The sequence below is a fragment of the Lytechinus pictus genome, chromosome 3 (assembly GCF_037042905.1).
Source record: "Lytechinus pictus isolate F3 Inbred chromosome 3, Lp3.0, whole genome shotgun sequence".
Lineage (NCBI taxonomy): Eukaryota > Metazoa > Echinodermata > Echinoidea > Temnopleuroida > Toxopneustidae > Lytechinus > Lytechinus pictus.
In genome coordinates, this window is record NC_087247.1 from 20,716,803 (window position 1) to 20,741,993 (window position 25,191).

The 25,191-nt window shown below is 35.1% G+C and overlaps 2 protein-coding genes across 5 annotated transcripts in view; one reads left to right on the top strand and one right to left on the bottom strand.

The window, feature by feature from the left end:
• Positions 1-295: 295 nt before the first annotated feature.
• Positions 296-9,244, top strand: LOC129257659 (uncharacterized). Of its 4 annotated transcripts, none has more exons than XR_010292971.1 (4): positions 296-554; positions 4,363-5,780; positions 6,148-8,062; positions 8,125-9,244. XR_010292971.1 is itself a non-coding variant. In XM_054896030.2 (3 exons), the coding sequence occupies exons 2-3, from the start codon at positions 4,484-4,486 to the stop codon at positions 7,209-7,211; spliced, it is 2,361 nt and encodes a 786-aa protein (XP_054752005.2). In that variant the 5' UTR covers positions 296-554; positions 4,363-4,483; the 3' UTR covers positions 7,212-9,244. The 4 variants fall into 4 exon arrangements, 2 of the variants coding, with proteins under 2 accessions (XP_054752005.2, XP_054752007.2); XR_010292972.1 differs by having other exon boundaries at positions 543-782; XM_054896030.2 differs by having other exon boundaries at positions 6,148-9,244.
• A 5,645-nt stretch (positions 9,245-14,889) lies between these two features.
• The window catches only part of LOC129255803 (GTP-binding protein Rheb-like), a 38,789-nt gene continuing 28,487 nt past the window's right edge, over positions 14,890-25,191 (bottom strand). Inside the window, exons 5-7 of the mRNA XM_064096603.1 lie at positions 22,476-22,523; positions 20,822-20,903; positions 14,890-19,722 (exon numbers count right to left, since the gene is read on the bottom strand). Of these exons, the coding sequence (XP_063952673.1) occupies positions 19,639-19,722; positions 20,822-20,903; positions 22,476-22,523 (214 nt within the window). The 3' untranslated portion in view covers positions 14,890-19,638. The remainder of the gene's footprint in view (positions 19,723-20,821; positions 20,904-22,475; positions 22,524-25,191) is intronic.

Genomic DNA, 25,191 nt, shown 5'->3' on the forward strand with positions numbered 1-25,191 from the left:
CATGCATGTCATGGGCAGAAATCTGTCCCCAAAGGCTGGAAACTGACAAGCAAAAAAAAAACCTTAAAAAAGTTATCACCCAAAATGTAAGGTCATTTTAACCATAAAAAAATCGACAAGCAAAAAAAAAAGGTTTTCACCAAAAAAGTAAGGTTATTAAGTCCAAGATACATGAAGAAGCTCAAATACTTTTAATAGAAAAAAAAACTCCAAATAGCATTGGCAACAGTTTCTTGACTGGTTGCCAGCAAAACCAATAAAGAAGAAATCGTGGTGTAATACTAATATCTCAGTCAGAATAGCTTACGGTGAGTCTACCGTACCGGTACATTTGTTGTACCAGGCGGTTGGAATGGCAGGTTTTAATCGGTTTGAATCAAAATGAATACAACGGCTGTTTTCGATCCTACGCTTTCATAATCACAGTTGAGGGGAATTCCCTGACGTAAAAAAATTCCCGGTTTTGTCAGCACATTCACAGGACCAGTAGTAACTCGGTGTTGCGAAATAACTAGGAAATCCCCAATCTTCTGAGCAAGATTATGGAGAAAAGGGTAACGACTAGTGTAGTAGTATAATGCGTTTCTTTTTTTTTTCACTTTTGTACGATTTTGATTATTTGTGGGGCAGGCAGGTCAACTTACTTAGGTTACTTGCATGCAGATCTCGGTGTTTTTGCTTGCATTGTATGTCGCACTGCACCGCAGATATATAGAGCTCAGTCAACTCAGAGTCGGAGAAAGCTACATGCAGCGCCAGCGGTACCGTATGCGAGGCGAAGGGTATGAAGTTTCATATCTATTGTTCTCTGGTTTTAACAGGTAATAAACATGACTAGGGACAAATTCTACTAAAGGAGATCCCTCTATTCTATTCAGAGATCCCTCTAGTAGAATTTGCCTAGTCATGTTTATTACCTAGACAGCTGGCAGCCGTCTGTTTCGAGGAGTTTTTTAACATTTTTTATTTTTTATTTCTCCTCGTACACAGACGGCTCGCTAGCGTGCAGCCACCATTAGGGGACTTGCAATGCAAAATCCCCCCGTCGGGGCTCTTCAATTTTTGTCTTTAATGAATAAAAATTTTGAAAATTAATGCGACCAAAATGCAAATTAATATTCCCTCTTGTCATTAATTGCCAAAAAACGGAGAAAAATCAAGTTAAAAGGAACAAAAACAGTGACTTACCTCAGCTGTCGCGCAAATTCACTTCCCCGTTTTATCCAATCTTAAGTACATAAACATATGGCCATTGAGTCCCCTGTACAGATCGCGCTAGAACTTCGGTCTCTGTATTTGGTGAGTGAAGCCAACGGAGTTCAGCTGAACAACCAACATAACAGAGACCGAAGCTTTTGGTCTAGTTTATTACCATGCCAGTCGCGGTCTATCGCTCGCGCTCGTCATCTTTCATTTTTATAATTGACGTTCATAAGGAGTTTAACCACCTTTTTTGGCAATTTATTTATGAAGGGGGGTCCCATGTCTGCGCACCTATTATTTAACTTTTCATGATTCAACCAAGTAAGACGGAATTTAAAAGAATATGAATTTTTTCACAAAAAAATAATTTGATAAGGTTCTCTATATTATATTTAATAATCATGTGTGACAAACATCTCATGGAAAATTGAAATAGATATAATCTAGACCCTAGGCTATATGATTTTCTTGGAAAAAATCTTGGCCAGTCATTTTCAAATTTAACAGTAAAATGGCACACCCATCGACTTAAGTCTACACACCATTCAAAGATTTTGATTAGAAAAGGCTGCATTGCATTGTTAGGCCATCAAATGAAAAGCCTGAAATTCAATATTATTCCATCATTTTGATGTTTAAAATGAAAATCTCTCTATTGCAGGTGTAAATTTTGTGGTCGCTGCTTATCTACTAGAAATAATCACACAGATACGTGTGTGCACAGACAAGGGCCTAAGGGGGACTGCGCAGACTTGGGGATCTTGTAATAATTTCTGACATTTTACTATCATGAATTTAATGACAAAAGTCTGGACTTTGGAGTTACAGATAAATGTGAAATATGGTTGAACACGTTTATATATAGAAAATTTGTTATGGGCTATCAGACTTTTCCATACTTAGGCCAAGACCATACTGGTCTAGATCTAGTTTTGTTTAAACACATGCCTTTTCTTGTATCATATTTGCATGATGAGATATGATTCGGGATTAAGAAGCACAGTCTTTGGAATTATTTGATGAGCAATTCCTTTTTTTTTCATTATTAAAATCTATAACTGCTTTTAAAATTTGATTTGGGGATATGTATGTTCTCTCTGAAAATATTTTCTTTAATTATTTTTTTTTATATACACTGATTATGAGTGATTTAAGAGAGCAACAATGAGATTTTTATTGAAATTGTACATGAAATCACAATTTTGAGCATTTTTAACCTTCCGCTTTCTTGAAAATTTGTAACTTCAGAACTGTGGTCCCGATTCTTGTGATTTTGGTCTCAAAATTTGTACTAGACTTTTCGATATACAAAAATATCACGTGAAATATTGAGAGGTCTACACAAACAAATTTGAGCTTGAAAATTCGCTTTTTAATTGTTTTTTAATTAATTCTCAAAGACAAAAAAATAGCTTCAATACGGTTCCATAAGTTGGGAAGTGACCACTCGTAAGTGTATTTTATTTCTCACAAAATGTCATTTTATTTTTAGAACTAAATATGAAGCTATTATATTCATGAGCATACCTGATTATTGGGGATTGCTGTTCATGTAAGGTGTGCTTTGTCCCATTCGAAAGGTGTACTTTTTGTAATAAAAAATTTACAGATCAACAAAATATCCCTTATTCTTTTTAATTAAAACTTTACTGAAATAAAGTTCAGAAGATACCTTTCTTCACAGCTAAACACGAGTTCATGAATAAAATACTTTCAGAGAATTTTTAACTTGAACTTTATTTTTTTTAATCTCTTTTTTTATACCCCCGCCAAACAAAGTAGAGCAGGGGTATTATAATCAACTTCAGTGATAGTTCTAGTTTTTTCTGGTCAGTACATTTTTGTTGATAAAATATGTAATCCAAGGTCAAATGTCATCAAATTTTTAAAGAGTATTCTTTTCATAGGTATCCATCATACGATGATAACACAGAAAATCCAAATGCTTTTTAAATATTTTTAGAGGTTGAAAATCTCTGAATGTCCCATGCATATCTTGGACTTTTCCTATATATATCTATCCTTTGAAAGATGTGAGATGTTATATCTTATCTCAGATTCTCAGTTGGTCCTAGGCAGGTGACCATTTTGAAAATATGACTGGCTGAGATTACATTTCTTTTGAAAATAAAGGAGCACCTCCCCCTTCCATTTGGAAGGATGTTGGTGCATTAAATGATCTTTTGTTTGTAAATTTATTTTTTTTTTGTCTTTTTTTTGCTCCAATGTGACTAATTAACTTTTGATGGAATGCTCCCCAGGGAGTGGAGAAAGTGCATGCATTGTGTGCGGACATGCCAGGATCCGATGAACATGGGAATGATCTGTAAAGTGCTTAGAGACATTGTTCCAATGTATTTAATGCTATATAAAAGCGGAATATGTCATTTTTCTGGGGGAGGGGGCAGGAGGAATAGGAAGCGACATGAAAATATGGTCATTAAAGTATCAATCATACTCCATTCATGCTGTGCTGTTGAATTAATGTAAGAATTTGTCTTCATTAGAATAAAAAGTACAATTGCAGTTCAAGAGAAGCAATAGATTCAGAAGCATGTAAAAGTTTTGAAAGTACCTGTTCCCAAACCCCATCTAATATCTCCAGCAGACAAATGCCCATTAGAATTGCATTTAGGTCAAAAGTGTAGTGCAGAAATGCCAAGTACAAAGACCAGCTATGCGTGAGACTTTCCATAATCCATTGTGAGATCAAAGACATTGTGTGTAAAATATATGGGGATAGGCTTTTGCACATGTATGCGTGAGAAAGAGATTTGAAGGGATGAGCAAGAGTCCCTAATGTGGGAGTCACACACATAGTGCGTGAGACTTGGCATATCTGATGGTGTACTTTACAATTGACCGTGATAAATTAGTACCGGTATTCATTATCAGTTCACTGCAGTGATTCATTAAAATAGTTTCTGAATTGAAGGGCCTCATTTTGGTGGATTCCCTTTTCAATGATTAAACAAGAGGACTTTGTTGTTTTACATTGTAGAATCAAAGTAGTTTTGTTATTGTCCTATTTTCTTTTATTATCTGGTTCTCAATTTCCCTTCCCTGAAAACAATACAGTGCTTCCAAGTTAAAAAAGAATATAACTGAATTCTACCCTTCATAAAATTTCCAAAATATTCATTTGTTATTATTTTTCAGTGAGAGGCCTTCATCCAGTGCAAGTACAAGAGACCAATCCATGAAATACTGGCATGCATATCACTAGGTGTACCACCATTGAAATCACATGTAAGATAGGAAAGCAGGATCCAAGAGAAAGATGGCTGGACGTATTCCAGGTCCCTCGTCGGGTTCCCAAGAAGCTCTAAACTCAATGATAAGTCAGCTCCACAGTAAAGTAAAATTAAATGAAGCAGTGGAGTCTCAAAACAGAAAGAGAATATCGCATCTTCAAGAAGAGAATGCTTTGTTAAAAAGGGAGAATTCTGCATTAAAAGATAAGAACTCTTCACTTGAAAAAGAAATGGGGCACCTGAAGAAAGCAGATGGAAGGGAAAGAGATCAGGTAAATCTTGGGCTAAACACAAAAGCTATGTCTGGGTATCCAGGAGGATCACATTACCTTGGTACCATTGAGAAACCGACAGCATTGTCATCTCCAGATGTGACTGGACACCCTAAAGGCAGTTCTGCCCCTACCAGGATTAAGGAGCAGTCTAAATTTTGTGAAGAGATATTTGAAAACAAGCTTTCAAGTTGCTTAGAAGTCAAAAACTTATTACAAGATCTTGCAGCTTACATCGGCAAGTCATTAGCTCAACATGGTGAGGCACAGACCAGAGAATCCAACCTGAAATTGGAAGTCAGAAACTGGCATGATATTTCCAAATATTTATTGCAATTCTTTGCTCTACTCCAGGGTATTGTCATAAGTTTAGGAAATGATGATGATAGTGTTGCTCCTGCTTGGTTAAATATGGCACTTGGGAGTGAGACTGACAGGTCTGTCAGGCAACAAGTATACCAAATATGGAGACTAATGCATTGGAACATCCATCACTTGCTCAACAACAGTGGTAAACCTCCAGCAAAGTCACAATCAAAGATTGACAAATGGTTTGTCAAGGAGATGGACAAATGTATGGGAAATGATGACGTAGCGTCAGCAGTTGATAACCTTCTAAAATCAGTTTCAAAGAACCTTGGCATTGTTGAGGAACAAGTTGTTGAGGGCCTCTCGATGTCAATTTCAATGGAGACAGAAGAGGTGTCCTCAGGTGTATCGAGTAGCGATTCATCAATTTCCTCTGCAATTCCAGCAGAAGACCTCTGGACATTCAGAAGTCTTTTTCAGAAACTTGTAGAAAAGATTGATCATTTGTGTTTCAATATTGGTGAATCCCAGAATCTTGATGATGTGGATGAAATGGAGAGGGACATGTACCTTCCCCAGAGAGAGGCTCTTGAGAATTATGACCTTGGGAACTTGCTCAGGCTGATGAGTTCCACTATTCAAAGTCTTAGCCAGGAGGTAGTGTCAGTAAATGCTGAGAGGGGACTTTGTCAGAGATGTGGACATGATAATGGCATTGAACCAAATGGTGATAGAATCAATGGTAAGCAGGACAATGCTCCACAGAAAAGTGGTGAAACTTTGCACAACTTAATTGTTTTTGATCTGACGCTGTGATAAATTAATTTACTCTGGGAAAAGTTTACCTCTGTTATATGTTCAGGTATCTGTTAATTTGTGAAATTTTTTTAAGGCTTAAAAATTATGTTTGTGTTTAGCAAAATTACATCAATCAAATTAATTTTCTTTGAGCCCTTTAATTGATGTATAATTGATGACACTTAACCAGTCCAAAGCCAATGCAAAAAAAAAGGAAGAGTGAGACATTTGAAAAGTTTCTTTATCATTCCATCTTCAGTTTGATTCATATCATAATTGCCATATTTGCTTACACCCCCATATACTCACAGATCATACATTGCTGAGTCAGAGGAGACAAGGACAGTTACCAACTGGATTCAATTCTGCTGGACCCTCTGGTCTCAAGAGCAGAGAGTCAACTAGCCAGACCGCCAAGATGCCTCTTCCTCCCAGTTTCACATTGATGTCAGGTGGTGCAATGCCGAAGATGCCAGTAGCAGTACGGCCTCCCCAAGGGACGTTTCATGGGATTAGAGGTCCATTGCCTCCAAAGCAGCTTACTGTTCTTCAAAATAGCAATCCTCATGCCAGGTCTAAATCGGATACATTTCTTTCACCCCAGCAAAAGAAGGTCACGGACCAGTCCTTGCTCTCCAAACCCAGCAGCCTTGACAGCGTATTTAAGAGACAAAGCATACCCCTTGGTATCAGTACTTCACCACCATCTGAAATATTCAGTCGTAGATTTGCAGAGCATTCTTCAGATTCAGATGATGATTATCCAGTTCGTGGACCACCAGATACACCTCCTGAAGTGAGATCATTTGAGCATCTGCTGATCGGTAAAGACAGCATTGCCAACTCTTCAGAATCTTCAGGTAAAATAGACAAATTAGGGGCATTTTCAAAGTATGCAATGCAGAGTGCCTCTCAGCCCAGGGACAATGTCGCTCTTTATGATAGAAAGTTACCTTTGAGTCAAGTTCAACAGTGTACAGGTGACAACAGTGGTACAACCCAAGACATGCTGTTACCATCATCTGTTCAATGGAGTAGTGTACAATTCAAGGATGGTGGCATGGCTTCTCCAACGCTAGGAGCCATGAGTCAGCTGAACACTGCCCAGCAGAGGTCCCAGCATATGAACTACTTCAGTGCCATCCCCCAAGATAGTTCACTAAACACATATTCTGAAGATCTCGAAAGAGATGGTTTGGAAACTCTGACAAATTTCTCAAATCCATCGTCCAAAGAAGGGAGGGTTTGTCCTGTTTGCAATATGCTATTCCCAGACTATGTACCAATGCAAGCTGTTCAGAGCCACATAAATTTGCACTTTGATGAAAGTCCAGGTAGCTTTGAGGTAGTTGCTGAAAATTATGATAATAAATAAAGTTTTTAAAAACATTAGGCCACAAATTGCTGTTCCATCTTTTAAACTAACTCTTTCTTCTTCTTTTTTTTTTTTGTGGAAAAGTATTTGGTGTTTTGCCGCCTGTTAGTCAAAGCAAACCCATTAGGTGGTATTACTGGTAAGTATTCATGATATTCTTTTTTTTTTGTGACTAGTTGGTAGGTAGTTAAGTTAGGCACAAAATTTAAGTCATTTGAATTATTCTCTTTAAGATCTGTAGAGGGTTAAAATGTCTCACTTAAACTTTAAAGTGGGATAACTTTTTGAAACTGTAAGCTCGTCTTCAGATTTCAGTCTTAGGTTCAGATAAAGGTCTACTTTTATATGATTATGTACTTGTATGTCTCGTTATACACATATTTAATTTATTCACAATATAGTTATTAGAATATATTGTTCATTCAGCAACAGATTTGAATTTCAATTTGAATGAGGATGATTAATTCCTACAAATTTGGTCAAACTCAAGATCACATTGTATCATGGTGTGTGTCATACGTATTGTGAATATTTCTTTTGAAAAATACATGGACTCAAGTTTTGTATTTTTTTTCATTTATATTCGACCCCCATTGTAAGAAAAGATAAGAATACTACCCGACCTGCTTGTATTGCAACTTTAGCTAATGTTTATATTTATTCAAGAATTCACCACACAGCAAGAAAAAAATACTAAAAACTAAAAACTTTTTAAAGCACAATAACAAGTCCTAATGTAGTGATTACGGTACATTAATATGTGGTATTTAAATTATATACATGTAGTTTTATTATATACATTCTGCCAGATTTGTCAATTGCAGCTATAGATTCTTTATTTACAGCAAGAAGCAGCATGAAAGTGTTCCCAATTATAATATCCATATAAAATTAAAAGTATATGACTAGTGAGCAAGAGTAATGGATGTACAATAACTGGGCCTTGCAGTGTCCATCTGTAATCCAAGCTACAAGGGGGAAGATTTGAACCCTGGGTCGCATCTTTCAGATGGTGTAAAACTCATTCACACTCACAAGCATGCATACAACTTGGTGTTATAGTCTGCACCTTTGTATGCAGCAGCATGTTCAATTGGATTCAGAGATCAGAAGTGTGAGCCATAGTCTGGTCATGGACTCATTTTGTCATTAAAGTTTATCCCCCAGATGTAAGTAATCAAATCGGATTGATACATGCCTAATGAAACACAATTACACCCAGCCGCATTCACATGGGGATCTCCAACTTGGGGGCTCTTTAATACTGATGCATTAATATCCATGCCCATAAAATGCATATTGCATGATTTTCTGCTGTGTACTTGGAAGAATCAATTCTTATTTCATTTGTCATGATCTTTTGTTAACTTTCTTTTTAAAGTGCTATAAAAATAAAGTAGACCGTTGTATGAGGGTTTTCTCCCATTTTCCCGTGTCACATTCATATTTCCCTAAAATAAGTATAAAGGGGTACATAAGCATCAACATAGTGTTTGCTCTGCATTTAAATGGAAGTTGAACTGCTTCCTCGTTTTTGCAGCAAAATTCATGCATTTGGACTATAATATACATCTCGTCTTTGATGCCAATTTGGTTGTCTGCCTTGACTGCTGGTATTTATTTCAGTGTGTTAGGAGTTTGAATTCTTCAGTCAATTGTTCTCACTTCTTAATGATACGTTAAAGATAATTTCTAGTGTTATTGATTATTCGACATCAATATCTGTTCTGGATTTGCTAAATCGGTCAGGCATAATCAATTCTGCCATTTTGCATACTAGTAAAAGGATTCATCATTTTATTCTACCGGTATATGCTTTGTTAATTTCATATTATTTCATTCTTCTCTCAGCAGATCATGTACATGTAGTGACACAACTGCTCTTTGACTTCTCATGTTGTCTGCATCTCTTCATTTCTCACTTCTCATTTTTTTCAAATACATTTTCTCCAGATTTGTTATCTGTTCTGAAATCGAAGTTGAATTCTCTGTATGATATTGGTGCTTATTAAATGGAAATGTATCAAAGTTTATTTGGGACAAATGAGACTTTACTACTGTTAACAGTAAGGTGTTCTTTTATCCAGAAGGTAAAAAGCAAAGCACGTATAGGAAGATTAATCCCCCCAAACCATTTGATATCAATCTGTTATTAAAAATCTTCAATTAACTTACAAATTGTTTTCATTGTGATATATTTTATGGTGCATGTTCTCTTCTCAGCTCTCAAAACTAAAGACTGTAGACCACAAATGTTGATGAAATGCTTCCTGGGTTCATGAATTTAGAATTTAGAAGTCAGAAAGGGAGGACCTAAAATAATTTCAGTAAGAATAATTTTAAATTATATGAATACATAATACACCAAAACATACTCTTATTTTTTTTTATATGGTCTCGTTCGCATTAGTTGAGCCTGTTTCATAAGGACTTACAAATATTGTAATTTTGCCATGGTGATAAATAACTTGGAACCTTGATTGTGATTGGCTGCTGAGCCCCGATGCCATGTATCAAAATGGCAAAGTTACCATTATTGCAAGGCTTTTCTGAATGGGTTCTCGTTATGTAACAAGGTATCCAGGGTACTAGTATTAAACAAGTGGAACGCCCCTGGCAGTCTTGCTTGCATGACGCGATTCAATATATCAGCAGTGCTGACTTTGAAAACAGCTACTGAATAATTATTCACAAAAGGAAACGATGAAATACTATATCCATTGACCAAAATGACCATTGACCTTGGTCATGTGACCTAAGACGTGTGCAAAAGAATTATTCATACTTGATTACCCTTATGTCTATGTTTCATGAGCTAGATCCATAAACTTTCTAATTTATTATGCCAATTCAGCATAAATCCCAAACATGGCCAAAGTTCATTGACCTTAAATGACCTTTGATCTTGGTCATGTGACCTGAAAGGCGCATAGGATATTCAAGGACACATGGTTGCTCGTGTCCAAGTTTCATTAACTAGAACCATAAACTAAGTTTTGATAATTCCTCAAATACCCCCAACATTACCAAAGTTCATTGACCCGAAATTACCTTCGACCTTGGTCATGTGACATGAAACTCTCACAGGATGTTCAGGAATACTTGATTGCTCTTATGTCCAAGTTTCATTAACTAGATCTGTAAACTTTTTTAAGTTTTGATGACAATTCCTCAAATACCACCAACATGGCCAAAGTTTGTTGACCCTAAGTGACCTTTGACCTTAATTACTCATGTGACCTGAAACTCTCACAGGATTTTCAGTGATACTTGAATACCCTTATGTCCAAGTGTCATGAACTAGGTCCATGACATTTCAAAAATCTTAACCTTGGTCAAGATTTCAATGTTGACGCTGCCACCGCCGCCGTTGGAAAAGCAGTGCCTTATTGTCTCGCTCTGCTATGCAGGCGAGACAAAAACTTGAAGAAAAAAATCAGTTGTCTGTACAAACATTCAAGGCCTGACACAGTGGCATATCCCTGAGTCATTGTCTCACTTTGTCACACAATTCTTCCCATGTATTGTTTGTTTACATTCTTTGCTTTTATTTGGAACTGTGGAAGTAATATCCCAATTTCCACTATTTCTAGAAATTCAACAACATATCTGGTCACAAATTGAACGAAAGAGAATTGAGGAATTCAAGAAATTGTTTCATAAAAAGGTGTCACCTCATTTTTATTGAAATTCTAACTACTGTAAAATAGACTACATGTTATTATAAAGTACATGTACAGAGTTATTTATTTTCACATATAATAATTAAAGCCATTTTAAGGCTACATTTCATACTGAGCTTTTGGACACATGAAATCTGTCCTTTTTCAACATAGCTATATAATACATTATATTCTCAAATAAGGTACATTAACCTGATTACTTGGACAGAATTCAGGCATTGAATTAGGAGGGGCTCCATATCACCACACAAAGGTTTCGGGGGGAATCCCCACACAAGCGATACAATGCTACTATGGGCACTCACACAGCTTGTACTCATGTTCCATGAATGAAAATCTCAATGGTTCTCCACATGAGTGACCAATGGAACAGTATCCATGCACAAAACTATATTTATGTAATATTTTGATAATTTTCAAACCAATCTTGCTCAAATACATGTCACCTAAGTTTGAAATTTATAACTCGGTATCAGTTAGCATAGGCAAATGAAGAAATTTTTATTCCAGGTGGGTGTTTCATAAAGCTGTTCGTAAGATACGAATGACTTTACGTACGACTGGTGATCCTTTCTTGTGCTATGTGATATCCCTATGTAATTGATTTATGACCTAAGAACATGTTCCAGTCGTGCGTAAAGTTGTGCGTAACTTTACGAACAGCTTTATGAAACACCCTCCAGGTCACTATTTAAAGTATTCAAATTCTATATCCATTTAAATACTCAAGTTTAAACTCTCCCACAACTGAACATTATTTCCATTACTGACATTTTCTGTTGAATATGGCCAACTCAGGGTAACAGCTTGCACACAAACAAATTAATAGAAAATGTGTGAAAAGGGGGAGGGAGTGCTAAATTACTCCTCTCCATGTCAAGTTTTGTGTGAATAAGTTTATAATGCAAGAAGTTCTTGAATTGATGTTTTTAAATTAATTTCCTTCCTTCTTATAACTGCTGATTTTCATTTTCTACAGATACATGAAATACAAAATGCTTACAGTGAAGATTTATAAAATCATGAACACAATGTATGTGCATGTGCTGATTGGAGATATTAGCTTTATAGTTCATAAACAGTTCTTGAATTATTGGATTACATATGCACACACCAGAATGAAAATAATCACCATATTACCCAGGCAATGGTTCAAGGTACAAATCAATTCCTGTTTCTGTAATGCTCAAACCCAAACTCACAAGTGTAAATATGCATAATATATATGTTTTATATAGAGTCGTACAGCTCCATGATGTTGCTGATACCAGTATATAAATATTACATAAAATATGTGTGCACAGAACAAAATACTGCTCTTTTATAGGAAATCTTTCCAGCACACCACTTCCCTGTTATGATGTATATTTGCCAATGGGACATTAGGGGATTCCCATTTGAACACAAGTTTACAAAAATAAGAATGTGTCTCAACGGAACACATACATGTACCTGTTTTCATCATCATCCAAAGTACAACCATGCAATGTAAAATCACATCTTGTATGTATTTGCAGTGACTATCTCTTCATGGTAATTTCATAGGCAACAGCTGAGTTGAAAATTCATTTGTTTTTAAGTCTATTTTTGCAATAGAAATGAGAATGGACAATTGAGCCTTTGTTGATATACTCTGCCATATATACTTTTATATTTGAATTGCGGAATAACTTTTACACATTCTACAATATTTTTGTAAATTTAAGCTTAGATATGAATAATTTATTTGCTATATTTATGTTAAATGATAAAATTACAACAACTTACATTGAGGGGGGGTGGGGAGGGGGGTACTTGAATTATAACATGTGCTGCATCAAAAACGAAAAATAGGGGCCCCTGGAACTAACCCTTGGTCTTAAACTGAGGGTCTCCTGAACTGCCATAGGATCGAACAATTGCTAAAAATGCAATGTTCTGGACGGCACGAATTCTGTGTTTCAGAGCATTGCATGAATATGCATGATATTGGTCATGATGATTGAACCAATCGAAAGTCTCCAATTGCTGTACAGAGCTTTGGCTGTCCACTAAATGCAGTAAATTGCCAAATTGGTGATGTTCTGGAACAGAAATTTAGGCTGAAAATGGGTCTCGACCGCAGCACGTACATATCATACATTTATACTAAGTACCCCCCCCCCCGGGCTTCCATCATCTGGCAGAAGGGGGTCATAATGCCTCAGTGTACAGAACTAGACATCCCTGCATATTTACATTGTGTAGTCAATATAATCAATCAAAATTACAGAATTATGTTCAATGGGCTATATAAAATCACAAATGCAAAGCAAAAGAGTTTGCACCAATGAAAATCCTCTGATCAATAACATCACAGCAAACTAGGCACAGAAAAGGAACATAATGTCATTACATACTTATGTAAACAAGAAAAACAAAGGCCTGAATTAAAAAAGGTGGTTTAAAAAAAAAAAAAGGTTAAACCCATGGGTTTTGTTTACATGCTTGGACGATCAGGAGGTATTTCTTGCACAGTCAGACCGCAGGTCCCTATGCTAATGAGCAAAAAGGCCAGATTCATCCAAATCATCTCGTAGCTGAATCCTCCTCCTGGCAAAATCTCGTGATTCGTGAGATTTTCTTTCTCTAAGAATTTACCTGTTTTAACCTCAAGTTCAATGAAATATTATTGCACCATCAGATAGAGTAAATGTTATTCTTTCATATTGGTCATTTACTTTGTATACAATATTTTGTTAAATAAGTAAATTTCTGGCCTGAAAATGTGCCTCAAAACTGAATTTTCTTCCTCTGTTTTCTTTTGCAAATTGTGCAAAACTTTTTGTTTTGAGCCTCAATGATATCTATATCACCATAAAGCTAAACTTCTGTACTTTCTCACAATGCCACTCTTGATATGCGGCACCTTTTAATCGGGTCAAGATCACACTTTTCCAACCAAGGTACAAGACGAGATTTCTGAAATTTTGTACTTGCATGAAATCCAGAGTTCTGATTGGCTGGATAAGGTTCACAGAACAACAGGCGCGGGGTATTTGAGGAGATTACCACGTGGGAAGTGTGACCTTCCCATGAACCCAAGCACTGGAACTGTTGGAATTTGGCAGCGTGTGGTCTCTTTGACCAATCAGAGTGCAGTATTCTTGTTTTCAAGCTGCTTTATGTACTTGGCAAATGAAAAGTGTGATCTTGACCCGATTAAACCAATTCTTATTTTGAAACCTATATCATTTTAAAGCATACATATTCAGCTTTATCATGATTTAAAAATCATTTGGGCTCAAACAAAAATAAAGTGTGAAAATAGCAGCTTTTGTCAGGTGAAAATAATTGTTTTGTAGCATATTTTAGATAAAAATTTTAACCTATATTACAAAATCTTCGAATAAATTCAAACACATGACCTAAAAGAATGATTCTTCTTCTTTACAATGATACCAAATTCATGAAATTCGATGCACAATTAGAGCAGCAATGACCGAATGAAAAGAAGTGTTTTGGTCCGTATCAAGCTCATTAAATATGCAAAACATCTCAAGTCATGAATATCACTTGGATGAAAGAAGCCACTTTCTTGGGACCTGCCGTCTGACTGTGCAGTGATGTAAATTTTGATTTGCACCAAAGTTAGACATGACTGCATTGAATGAATCCAGAAGCCAATGATGTCATAATTCTACATGAATTAAACATATTTGCAAATCCATTTTCAATTAAATTTACTCAAGAATTGATACTAAATATTGTTTATTAAACAATTATAATGTAAATGATTAAAAAGGTGTTTTGAAATGGATTCGATTGCAACCCTTGTAGGATTATGACATTGACATCTGAATAAATTCATTGCAGTCATGCCTTACTTTGGTGCAAATCAAAATTTACATCACTGCAAAGAATATCTTCTGATCATCTAATCGTGAAGACATACATGTACCACATAAAAATAGTATCAAATTATTTGAGAGAACATACCCTTTCAGGCCATCTATAATAATCATGTGTTTATGACATATTTTTTCCTTAAATTGGGGCTTTGTGAGGTGTCAAGTTTTGTTTGACTCGCATGGTATAGTAAAATATCCAAAGTGTGAACTCTAGCGAATCTTATCTTTATATTGGAGTTTAATATACAAATCTGATGGAATGATGTAAGCATACAACTTATTCATCTCAACATAACAAAATATGGTTACAACTGCAATGTAATTATGAGGAGGCATAAAATGTCACTGGTCAAATACTTATTGTTGCTATGCATTAGCTACTATTTAAGCTTTCCTTAATCTCACTCTGTTTCCTTTAGGGGAGGAGGGGTTCAAACTAGCACATCAATGATGTGGAGCTCATCCGGCATCTCGCAACAAAATTTACAACAATTTTAATTTCAGCCCAGTTGACACCAGTGAATTATATTGGTGACATAAATTGAGGATATAGAATTGAAATTGATGAAGAAATGACATAAAAGCATTTTTTGTGATCTATGAATAAATTTCATATAAGTTGAGCATAAATAATTTTCTAGTCAAAATTTCTAAACTCTGTGTAGAACCTTGGTGAACCTCATGTAGCTCTCAAATGGAACAAAAATAATCAAAATCAATCAACAAATAAATAAGTATTTTTGTGAGTTTTGAAAATATGAATAAATTAGCATATTTAATGAGTTTCAAAATTCTGTGTTGAAATTTTGTATCACCACCTAGAGCTATCATATAAAGCAAACAAAATTGAAATTGATCAACAAATGAAGGAGAAAATTTTTTTTTTGTGATTTATGAATAAATTCTGCATAAATTAGCATAAATCATTTTCTAGATAAAATTTCACAATTTTGTGTACGTTTGGGGAACCTCATGGAGCTCTACCAGATGGAAGAAAAAAAATCGATCAACAAATAAAGAAGAGGCATTTTCTGTGATTTATGAATAATTTTGCATAAATTAGCATAAATAATTTTCTATTTCAAAATTCTGTGTAGAAGTTTGGTGGACCTCATGGAGTTCTACCAGATGAAAGAAAAAAGAAGCATTTTATGTGAATCTTTAAAAATACACATAAATTAGCATATTTAATGAGTTTCAAAATTCTGTGTAGAAGTTTTGAATTCCCCACCTAGTGCTATCATATAAAGCAAACAGAATTGAAATCAGACTTGAAATGACGAAGAAGCATTTTGAAATTCAGTCAAAAATAAAGAAGAGGCATTTTCTGTGATTTATGAATTTCGCATAAATTAGCATAAATAATTTTCTACTTCAAATTTCAAAATTTTGTGTAGAAGTTTGGTGAACCTCATGAAGCTCTACCAGATGGAAGCAAAAAATTCAAAATCTGTCAACAAATAATGAAGAATATTTTGGGAATTTTGAAAAATGCTAATAAATTAGCATATTTAAAGAGTTTCAAAATTCTGTGTAGAAGTTTTTAATCCCCCACCTAGTGCTATCATATAAAGCAAACAGAATTGAAATCGGACTTGAAATGGCGAAGAAGAAGCATTTTGAAATTGTGGACGGACGCCACGCCACGGCATATAAAAAGCTCATCGGATGAGCTAAAAACAAAGTGGCAGTATAAAATGTTTGAAGGCAAAGTAATGTCACTATCCATTGAATTACATTACTTCTAGTCAACTGCTCAACCAGTCACTGGTTCCTTATCCCAGGAATGGATCAAGCAGGATTAGGCATGGGCCTACCATCGTAAAAAAACAAGATGACTTATAATATTGTATTGTATGTAACCCAGCTGGATCTACTTGTACCACTGTCTTACCATGGAGATACCTCTGGGGGGTGTTTCACAAAGTATTTAAGTATGACTTAGAGTCACACTTAAATACCGAGTTGCGTATGGTATGAAAGGCTTGACCGCATTGGTCAGATCGTGTCATGAGGATCGACGCGCACTAATGCGTATCTATCAATAAGATCGCGCGTTGCATATCATGTACGCGTCGGCATTTAAGTACGACTTAAACCTTTTTGTGAAACACCCCCAGGAATAGTCATACCTAGAAATGTAACATTGTGCTAATAAAGATCAATAAAATGAAAACTCATTATTTTTATTTTTTACTCTTTACTGTATACATATTTTGTCAAGGAACAAAAGGATAACTGATTTTATCCAAACATTCTCATTTTCAATAAAGTTTTTAAGGCTATAGTCTTACAGAACATGAATCTTTTACAGGACCCCCACTGTGCATCTGATCTCCTTGAAGAACCATCTCCCTTATGAATAACTTACTATAAGATTGACATCAATACCATTCACGACCTGACAGACCATCAATTCTTCTTTCCTTGCATGACTTACCTTGTCATTATTTTCTTAATTCAAATTGATGGAATTCCCCAAACAAGAAGTCATATCAAAGCATGTGACTTAACTCATTGAGGTTTATTTTACTAGAATCTTTCATTGGCAGTACTTAAAGCTTGTTATTCAATAATGTTGAGCAACTATATCCAAAACCAGATAAAATGCCATGATCACATTTTTCTAAAAGACATTTCACTTTCACTATACATATCAATTAATGCACTAACATAAAATTGAAACGATATAAAGTTATGACTTCTGTATCATACCCTTGGCATGGTTGCATTATCCTTTTCCCTCATTGAATCGACAACAACCAGGCTTCTTATCTCAACTTTAATGACCTCAAAGAGTAAATCACCAATCATTGTGATGCAGCAAATCCACAACCCTTATTGCATGTACTGCATTTTAAGGAGATCACATTACAAAACCAAATATATACACTGAAAAATAATTTCAAGAGTAAGTCTTTTAAAGTCAATGACAATTATTTAATACCACATCATAGAACTAGATGTAGTAAGTTGTGACACGATTTGAGTAAAAAAAAAAAGTACATGTAAGCTGAAGATCACTAACAGCGCTCGATAAGCCTGTGGGTACTTTTTTAAAATCTGTATTCCATAAAATGACAGCTACATGTATAATAATTTCTCTAAAGCAATTTGTTTCTGTCAGAATCATTTGGTACAGAAATATTCAAATATACAAGTATGTCCAAACATTTTGGTAGTCATTTCGTTTTGATCTGTTTGAACTCAATTTGAGCTTGTTCTCAAATCTGTTATTCATATTTCAGATAAACACAGGTCCTTATGATTGAAGATTAATTACAGAAACAAGGATGCAAGAAACCTCAATTAAGTAATCTATCAACTTTGGAGATCCAGGACATTAAAGCTATAAATATTAATAGTAATAATAATAATAGGCATTTATATAACGCCATCTATCTAGAAAATATTCTATTCCGAGGCGCACAAGATTAAAATTCAGAGCAGACTTCAATCTGTCTTCAAAATATTGATCTGGGGGAAGTATGTCATACAAATTGTTAGATGCATGAAGTAAATATAAATTTATTAACCAAGGTAATAGAGCAGTAGAGTGTTCTATTTTATCATATTAACCAAGGATCACCTACCTACATGTACCTAAAAGGCCATGGCACAGTTTAACGATGCTTACATTTCAACCCTGACTAAAGTTTGGGATATATAACCCATTGACACTTCCTTATTGTAAACCTCACCGTACAAAGTTATAAAAATTATGAACACATGAGGGAAAAAAAATGGTAAACCACCAAAATTCTTTCAAAGAAGTTTAGTTGCATACAATTATTTTTTTCTTCAATATTCAGAATTCTTGATCTAATCCAAAAGATATGTCATATATCATGAATCCTTTATCTTGGAGACAAACATCACTGCACACATTGCTCCAAGTAGCTTTGCCATTTTACAATAATGTACAACTTATAAAACTTTGTAATACAAGATTTATGCTTTGCAAAGCTTTGGTATACTCACCAGATAAATTCACTCATTTTAAATTACATACTGTCGCTCCGAGTAAAAGATACCCAATTCCATGATTTTTTTTCAAGTTTAATAAAATCTTCAACTCCCTTGGAAGGAGATTTCTCTTATTGTTGTGTGACATATCTCATCTATCCATCTATTTGATATTGCACAACTTGGACAAAAATGGTGTAGACTATTCTTGGTGATATCTTCACATGCTTTTTTATTATAAAGGCAAAGTTACGCAAGGCAATAGCAATTCAAACCAATCGTATCAAGTTGCATATGAGCCACTTTCAGGACTTTCTCTTTCTGTATATATATTCAACTATCATGTGAAATATATAAGTATTGATAATGAAGTTTTACTATTTATAGATCAATACAAGCGCATTGGTGGATAACATTTAAATAAAGTTAGTTATCAATATGACAAATGCAATCATTACCATCAAATTGAAAAACTAACTCCACATCACTTCCAATTGTATTCTTCATCATGATGAAAACCAGTGTCACATTTTCTCTGGCCTGTTGCGACTAGACTTCAGCAAACCATGGTTCATAGCAGGGATATGTAACGAATCTAGATAATAGATTCTTTCTCAATGGGTACGGTTTAAAGTGCTGCTGCTTTCCTTCTTTATCCGGCCCCATTCTCATTGTTTAACTCTATTGGAGAGAAGAGAAGGGTCTGTTGCACCACAGTAACTCCTACAAGCAAGTTCTGTCTAAAACTACTTTCCAGAAAACAATGGCATCCTCACACTGCCTTGTATATTTCCAGTAGTAGTTTTGCATGAATGACTTTGCTTGTATGTGTGGTTTTCCAAGTCGATGGAAGAGTTATAAGTTGGTGTCTTCTGGAACAAAAGGAGTAATATTTCTGTCCGTATGGCTTTAAATGATGACACATTTTTCATCTTTCATTTGGGGGTTCCCATCTATGAGTTGCAGCACCGTTTTGAATATATCCTCCACACTCTGGGTATTAATAGAATAAAAAAGAGAGAGAAGAGAAAAAAATATGGTATAATTTTCCAGTTAACATACAAAAATGTGATGATGATGAAGATGACAATGAGAATAGTTACTGAAAATGTCCTTAACCCTATTTAATTAAATCTTTGAAAGACTTTCCTGCCAGAGCTCTTTGAACTGAGGGAGTGGGTGCCACAGGACTAGGCAAGCATAGACAAACATCTGGGAAGGCAGAAAGCATTTCAGGAAATATATATTATTAAGTGATTTTCACTAAATATTTGTTATAAGCTACTGAAATCATTGCATCTGATTTGCCCATAGTAAATTTGTCAATGATAACTGGAGACAAAACTCTTTATGAAACACTATTCTGGCATCTCTAAAGACGGTCTGTGGCACATACTCTATGAAAGAAAAAAAATGAAATAAATAAATCTGGGTTCATCCCCCTATATTGGGGGTTTCAAAAGAGAAAACTAATGTTCCCTCTCAATCATTTATAACAAGAAATATTAGAATTGTTATTATGGGAGCCCTATCACTGACGAGAACAACTCATTGCCTTTCTACTGGTAACTTGCATTCACTGTAGCTTTCATGGTACATAATACTGAACACCTTTTTTTCGCAATATTCATGTAAAACAGGTGGTATACTTCCACTTAAGTGATACATGGAAGGCTTCCATATCAACATCTTTTTTTCAAATTAAATCTATAAATGATAGCAGTTGGGTATTTTTACCTTGTATATTGATTCTGAGTGAGTATTATATTTCAAATTATTCATATAAAATAGAAAGTGGTTTACTTCCACAGCAGTAATATATACTTCATCATCATTATCTTTATATATTCAAAATTATGAATGATGAAATTTGGGTTTCCCTTTTTTTTATACACCCTGTATTCCGGATTCTGTTTTACTAGTATTCATCATTTTCTCCCTTGCAATTTGTCAAGGATTAAAAAGGCAAATTTGAACAGATACGAAGAATGTATGGAAATATCATAACTACCATAATACAATAAAAAATATGATATATCAACAGGGCGAAAGGCAAGTGTCATGGAAAATTAAGAGTTAAAAGTGATCTAACCTCATTCTGCTTTGCTGATGATTCTATGAATGTGGCACCCCATGAATCAGCCAGCTGCTTGCCTTGTTGTGTACTTATAATTCTATAAAACACAAAGAAAAAAATATATATTAATTTTAAATGAAATCTACAACACAAAGAATGTGGACATACATGTAATTTTAATGTAAATTTGAGTAAATGATTACTTTTTCAACAACAAAAATCTTTGTTCATCTGCAATCTTGATTCAAGGTTCATTACCATAAAATCAAAAGCAATGCTGACTCAAGAGGCCTTCATATGTCAAAAATCTATTGTTAGAAATTTTTCATATGAAAATATTAGTTTAAAGATGGTTGATATATATTTTGCTAACCTTATTGGAAATAATTCCAGAGAAGGCCAAGGTAGAAGATATGCATACATTTACAACTTGGCAAAGATAATTTTTTTTTCATAATAAAGAGGGAGCAATTGCAGTTGTAGCTATGATAGCATTCAATACTTGTCAACAAACATGGCATTCTATTGGATCACTGTACAGTGCGTTCCACAAAAAGAAACTGAGATTCCTACTTGTTTTCCTGCAACATACAACAACAAATAACTTGTGGTGATTCATTTACATCATCACAGAATTCAGATTTTCCTTTTTATTTTGATACCAATATGATATAAAGAGCTCACACACAGACAAGTACATGTAGGATGAGTTTAAACTTTCAATATCAAAACCAAGTTGGGTCACGATTTGATCAGGATACGACCTTGCCTTGGTCACAACCCGCCATCCACCTCCGTACACGTGATCTGTGGAGATTTTTGTAGAAAATCTGTGGGGCATACACTTGGGGTTGTACCTTTTTCACCTAACATGCAGGTTCCATTTTGTTATGGGATGCACTTAATAATGCTTCTAGGTGGTTTCCAAAGTTTGCAAATGATTTATTATAAACTAGACGGCTTTATCAAAGACTAAATACATATAGTAGACATCTGATAATTTGATAACTTCCTATTTATAAAAGGGAAAGTGGTGATATTATCATGGAATCATTTGCAAGTCATATCCTGCATTTGCTCAGTTTGGTTCCTGATCCTGAAAATTGATTCCTGATTAAATTTAGGTAAACAGTGTTAAAAAAGTAAGTAATTGACATTAAAGAAACTTGTAAAAAAAACATGTTAAAAAATCACCAAAAGAGGGAGCAATGCAGGACATCAGTTCCACCTTCATATGTACATCAAGAGTCCAATGTCAGTGTTACACACACTGTATGTTGCTTGTAAAACACTTCCATTTCATTAAAGGTACTATAATTACATGCACATGTACCTGTATTTGAGCTCAATTTAAATAGTTTTTCCCCCCTGTACATATAAAAATGAGCACAAATATGAATTAATATACACAGCTGAAGAGGGAGGAGAAAGAAACGATAAGAAAGAGGGTTTATACATATATATAAATCATCTCAAATCACATCCCCACAAATTGACAACACACAGGTCTATGCAGTATTTTTAAACAAGTTCAAAAAAGGGGGGGGGTGGTGTTTTAAAAGTGCCAACCCTGCCCACATCATTAGTGATGGCATTAATAATCACAAAACAATCATATTCATGTCAATTATTGTTGATTTGAAACAAAATTAATATTTTATTACTTTACCTTTCCAAATGAAGATCTTTTTTATTTCCAACAAGTACCAGTGGAATACTGCAGAGGAAGAAATGTGCAGATCAAAATGAAGTTAAGTCACATTACTACATTATCAATCTTGAAATTTGCACATTCTCATTTTGTCAACGGCAGTGAATGCACATGTGCATGCTTCTAGATGTCCTGTACATTCATTTGATTATTAGGATTTTTTTCATTCAAATAAAATTGCAGTTTTGGTTGAATTGGCCTCCAAGCTACATTTGAAAATACTTCATATGAATAGATAATTAATCCACACCTTCATTTTAGGGGTGGAAATCATGATTCGGAGGAAACTTCAAACTTCGGAAAAGATAGGTTTGTACACGCGATCAGCTCAGATCCAACGACTTGAGCGTTGCGAATGCAACATTGAACACAATGAGTTTTGAAACGTCCTTACATTTACTCTCATGGTGGAAGCATACACAAACAGGTGCCAGAACTGACCTTTCTTGTGATGGGTCAAACTGCGCACTAAAGCTGCGCTTACGAAAGCAGGAAATTTAAAGACAATCACCATATAAACGGCTTTATATTTTTGACACTGAACAGTACACTGCTGATCGTGTGTGTTTGATGTTTTTTAATTGATTTTTCATTCATGATTCATTTTGCTGTTTAAATTTGAAAATCGACATTGAACACACCCTTAATAACAAGTGGAACACCTCTGGCAGTCTCGCCCGCATTACACGATTTAATATAGCAGCAGTGCTGACTTTGAAAACAGCTATTGAATAAACATTCACAAAAGAAAACATTCATATGATAATAAAATACCCAAAATGACCTTTGACCATGATCATGTGATCTAACATGTGTGCAAAACAATAATTTATACTTGATTACTCTTATGTCTAAGTTTTATGAACTAGACCCATAAACTTTCAAAGTTACGATGGTAATTCAATGAATCCCCCAAAATGGCCAAAGTTTGTTGACCCTAAATGACCTCTGACCTTGGTAATGTGACCTGAATCTTGCACATAATGTACAGTGAAACTTGATTACTCAGATGTTATGAACTAGCTCCATAAATATTTAAAGTTACGATGGAAATTCAACAAATACCCCTAACATACCCAAAGTTCATTGACCCTAAATGACCTTTGACCTTGGTCATGTGACCTGAAACTCGGGCAGGATGTTCAGTAATACTTCATTACCCTTATGTGTAAGTTTCATGAACTACAGTAGGTCCATACATTTTCTAAGTTAAGATGACATTTCAAAAACTTAACCTTAGGTTAAGATTTCGATACTGATTCCCCCAACATGGTCTAAGTTCATTGACTCTTACTGACCTTTGACCTTGGTCATGTGACCTGTAACCAAGGCAGGATGTTCAGTAATACTTGATTACCCTCATGTCCAAGTTTCATGAACTAGGTCCATATACTTTTTAAGTTATGATGTCATTAAAAAAAACTTAACCTTAGGTTTAGATTTGATGTTGACGCCGCCGCCGACAGAAAAGCGGCGCCTATAGTCTTGCTCTGCTACATGTATGCAGGAGAGACAAAAATAAATAAATAAATAAGTGAATAAGTGTATATGTCAGGAGAATTTCTGCTTAACTTATAATGAAAATATATTTATTCACATTTTTTCTAAACATTGGTTAAAAGTTTTAATTAACAAACTCAATTTTATAATGTACTTGAAAGGAGTGCATGTAGTATCACTGTGAAAGTCTCAATTAGTCAGCTGCCTTAAGGTGACCGCACACCTTACGATTGGTCTACGACTCAATTTTAGAATAAAACGCAGTAGAATTTGATGCTAATATTGAGACTTGGAATATCTTACTGTGTAATGTTCGAAATCATTGTACTAATACCTATGTTCAAATCTGCAGAGATGCCAACCTAAAGGGATGGTTGTCAGGAATATTTACCATATTTGTCAGGAACAAATGGGAGTTTCTCAGGAACATCCCGCGAAGTAGCATCGTTTATACGCTCACAAAAAAAAACTCAGAAAATGAGTGAACAATGTCTCCGCCTTAATGATTTCGTGATCAGCTGAAATTGATGCAGAGGATTGGAAAAATGTATCGATTCCAGGAGCTTTCTGCAACTTGGCATATTCTTTATGCTTTTTGCTTGAAACATGTCTTCTACAGTCATCGCGTCCTCCGTGTGAAATTGAAACATCCAGTTTGCACGCTGAACAAAAGATGTGGTTTTTACTCACTTTACTTGGCTTTATAACTGGCCACACAGCAGAGTATTCCATTTTAAATGTCTGAAATCTCCTTTCTTTGGTAGGCTATTACTCCATTTCGCCTGCGTCCACAATTCTTTTGCGCGATTCCATGATGTTAACGATGTTAAACTTTCAACCACCAAGACGAATGCTACTTCGAAGTTTGAACTCGCTACAGTGCAATATGCATGCAATACACGTATATGCAGCGCAGTGACGTGCCTAGCAGTAGCACTGCACTAGCAGTTACATGCGATTACCATGTCACACATGTGTTCATGTGTACAGTCAATCGCCATTGACATTGTGCATGCATGAACCGCGGCTTGCACTCCGCACTTCGCTGTGTATTCAGCAGCAGCGCGCGGAGGCGCTTGCAATAGAAATCTCAGTAGAGAAACTCCCGTTGGTTTACCGTTGGCCACACACACGCTGCATGCACGATACATGTATACACAATACACGCATCTAT

Excerpts from the sequence above, each read along its gene's own strand:
- LOC129257659 (XM_054896030.2), top strand. The coding sequence starts at position 4,484 with ATGGCTGGACGTATTCCAGGTCCCTCGTCGGGTTCCCAAGAAGCTCTA. Across the intron at positions 5,781-6,147 it reads AAATGGTGATAGAATCAATG|ATCATACATTGCTGAGTCAG; the intron begins GTAAGCAGGACA and ends ATATACTCACAG.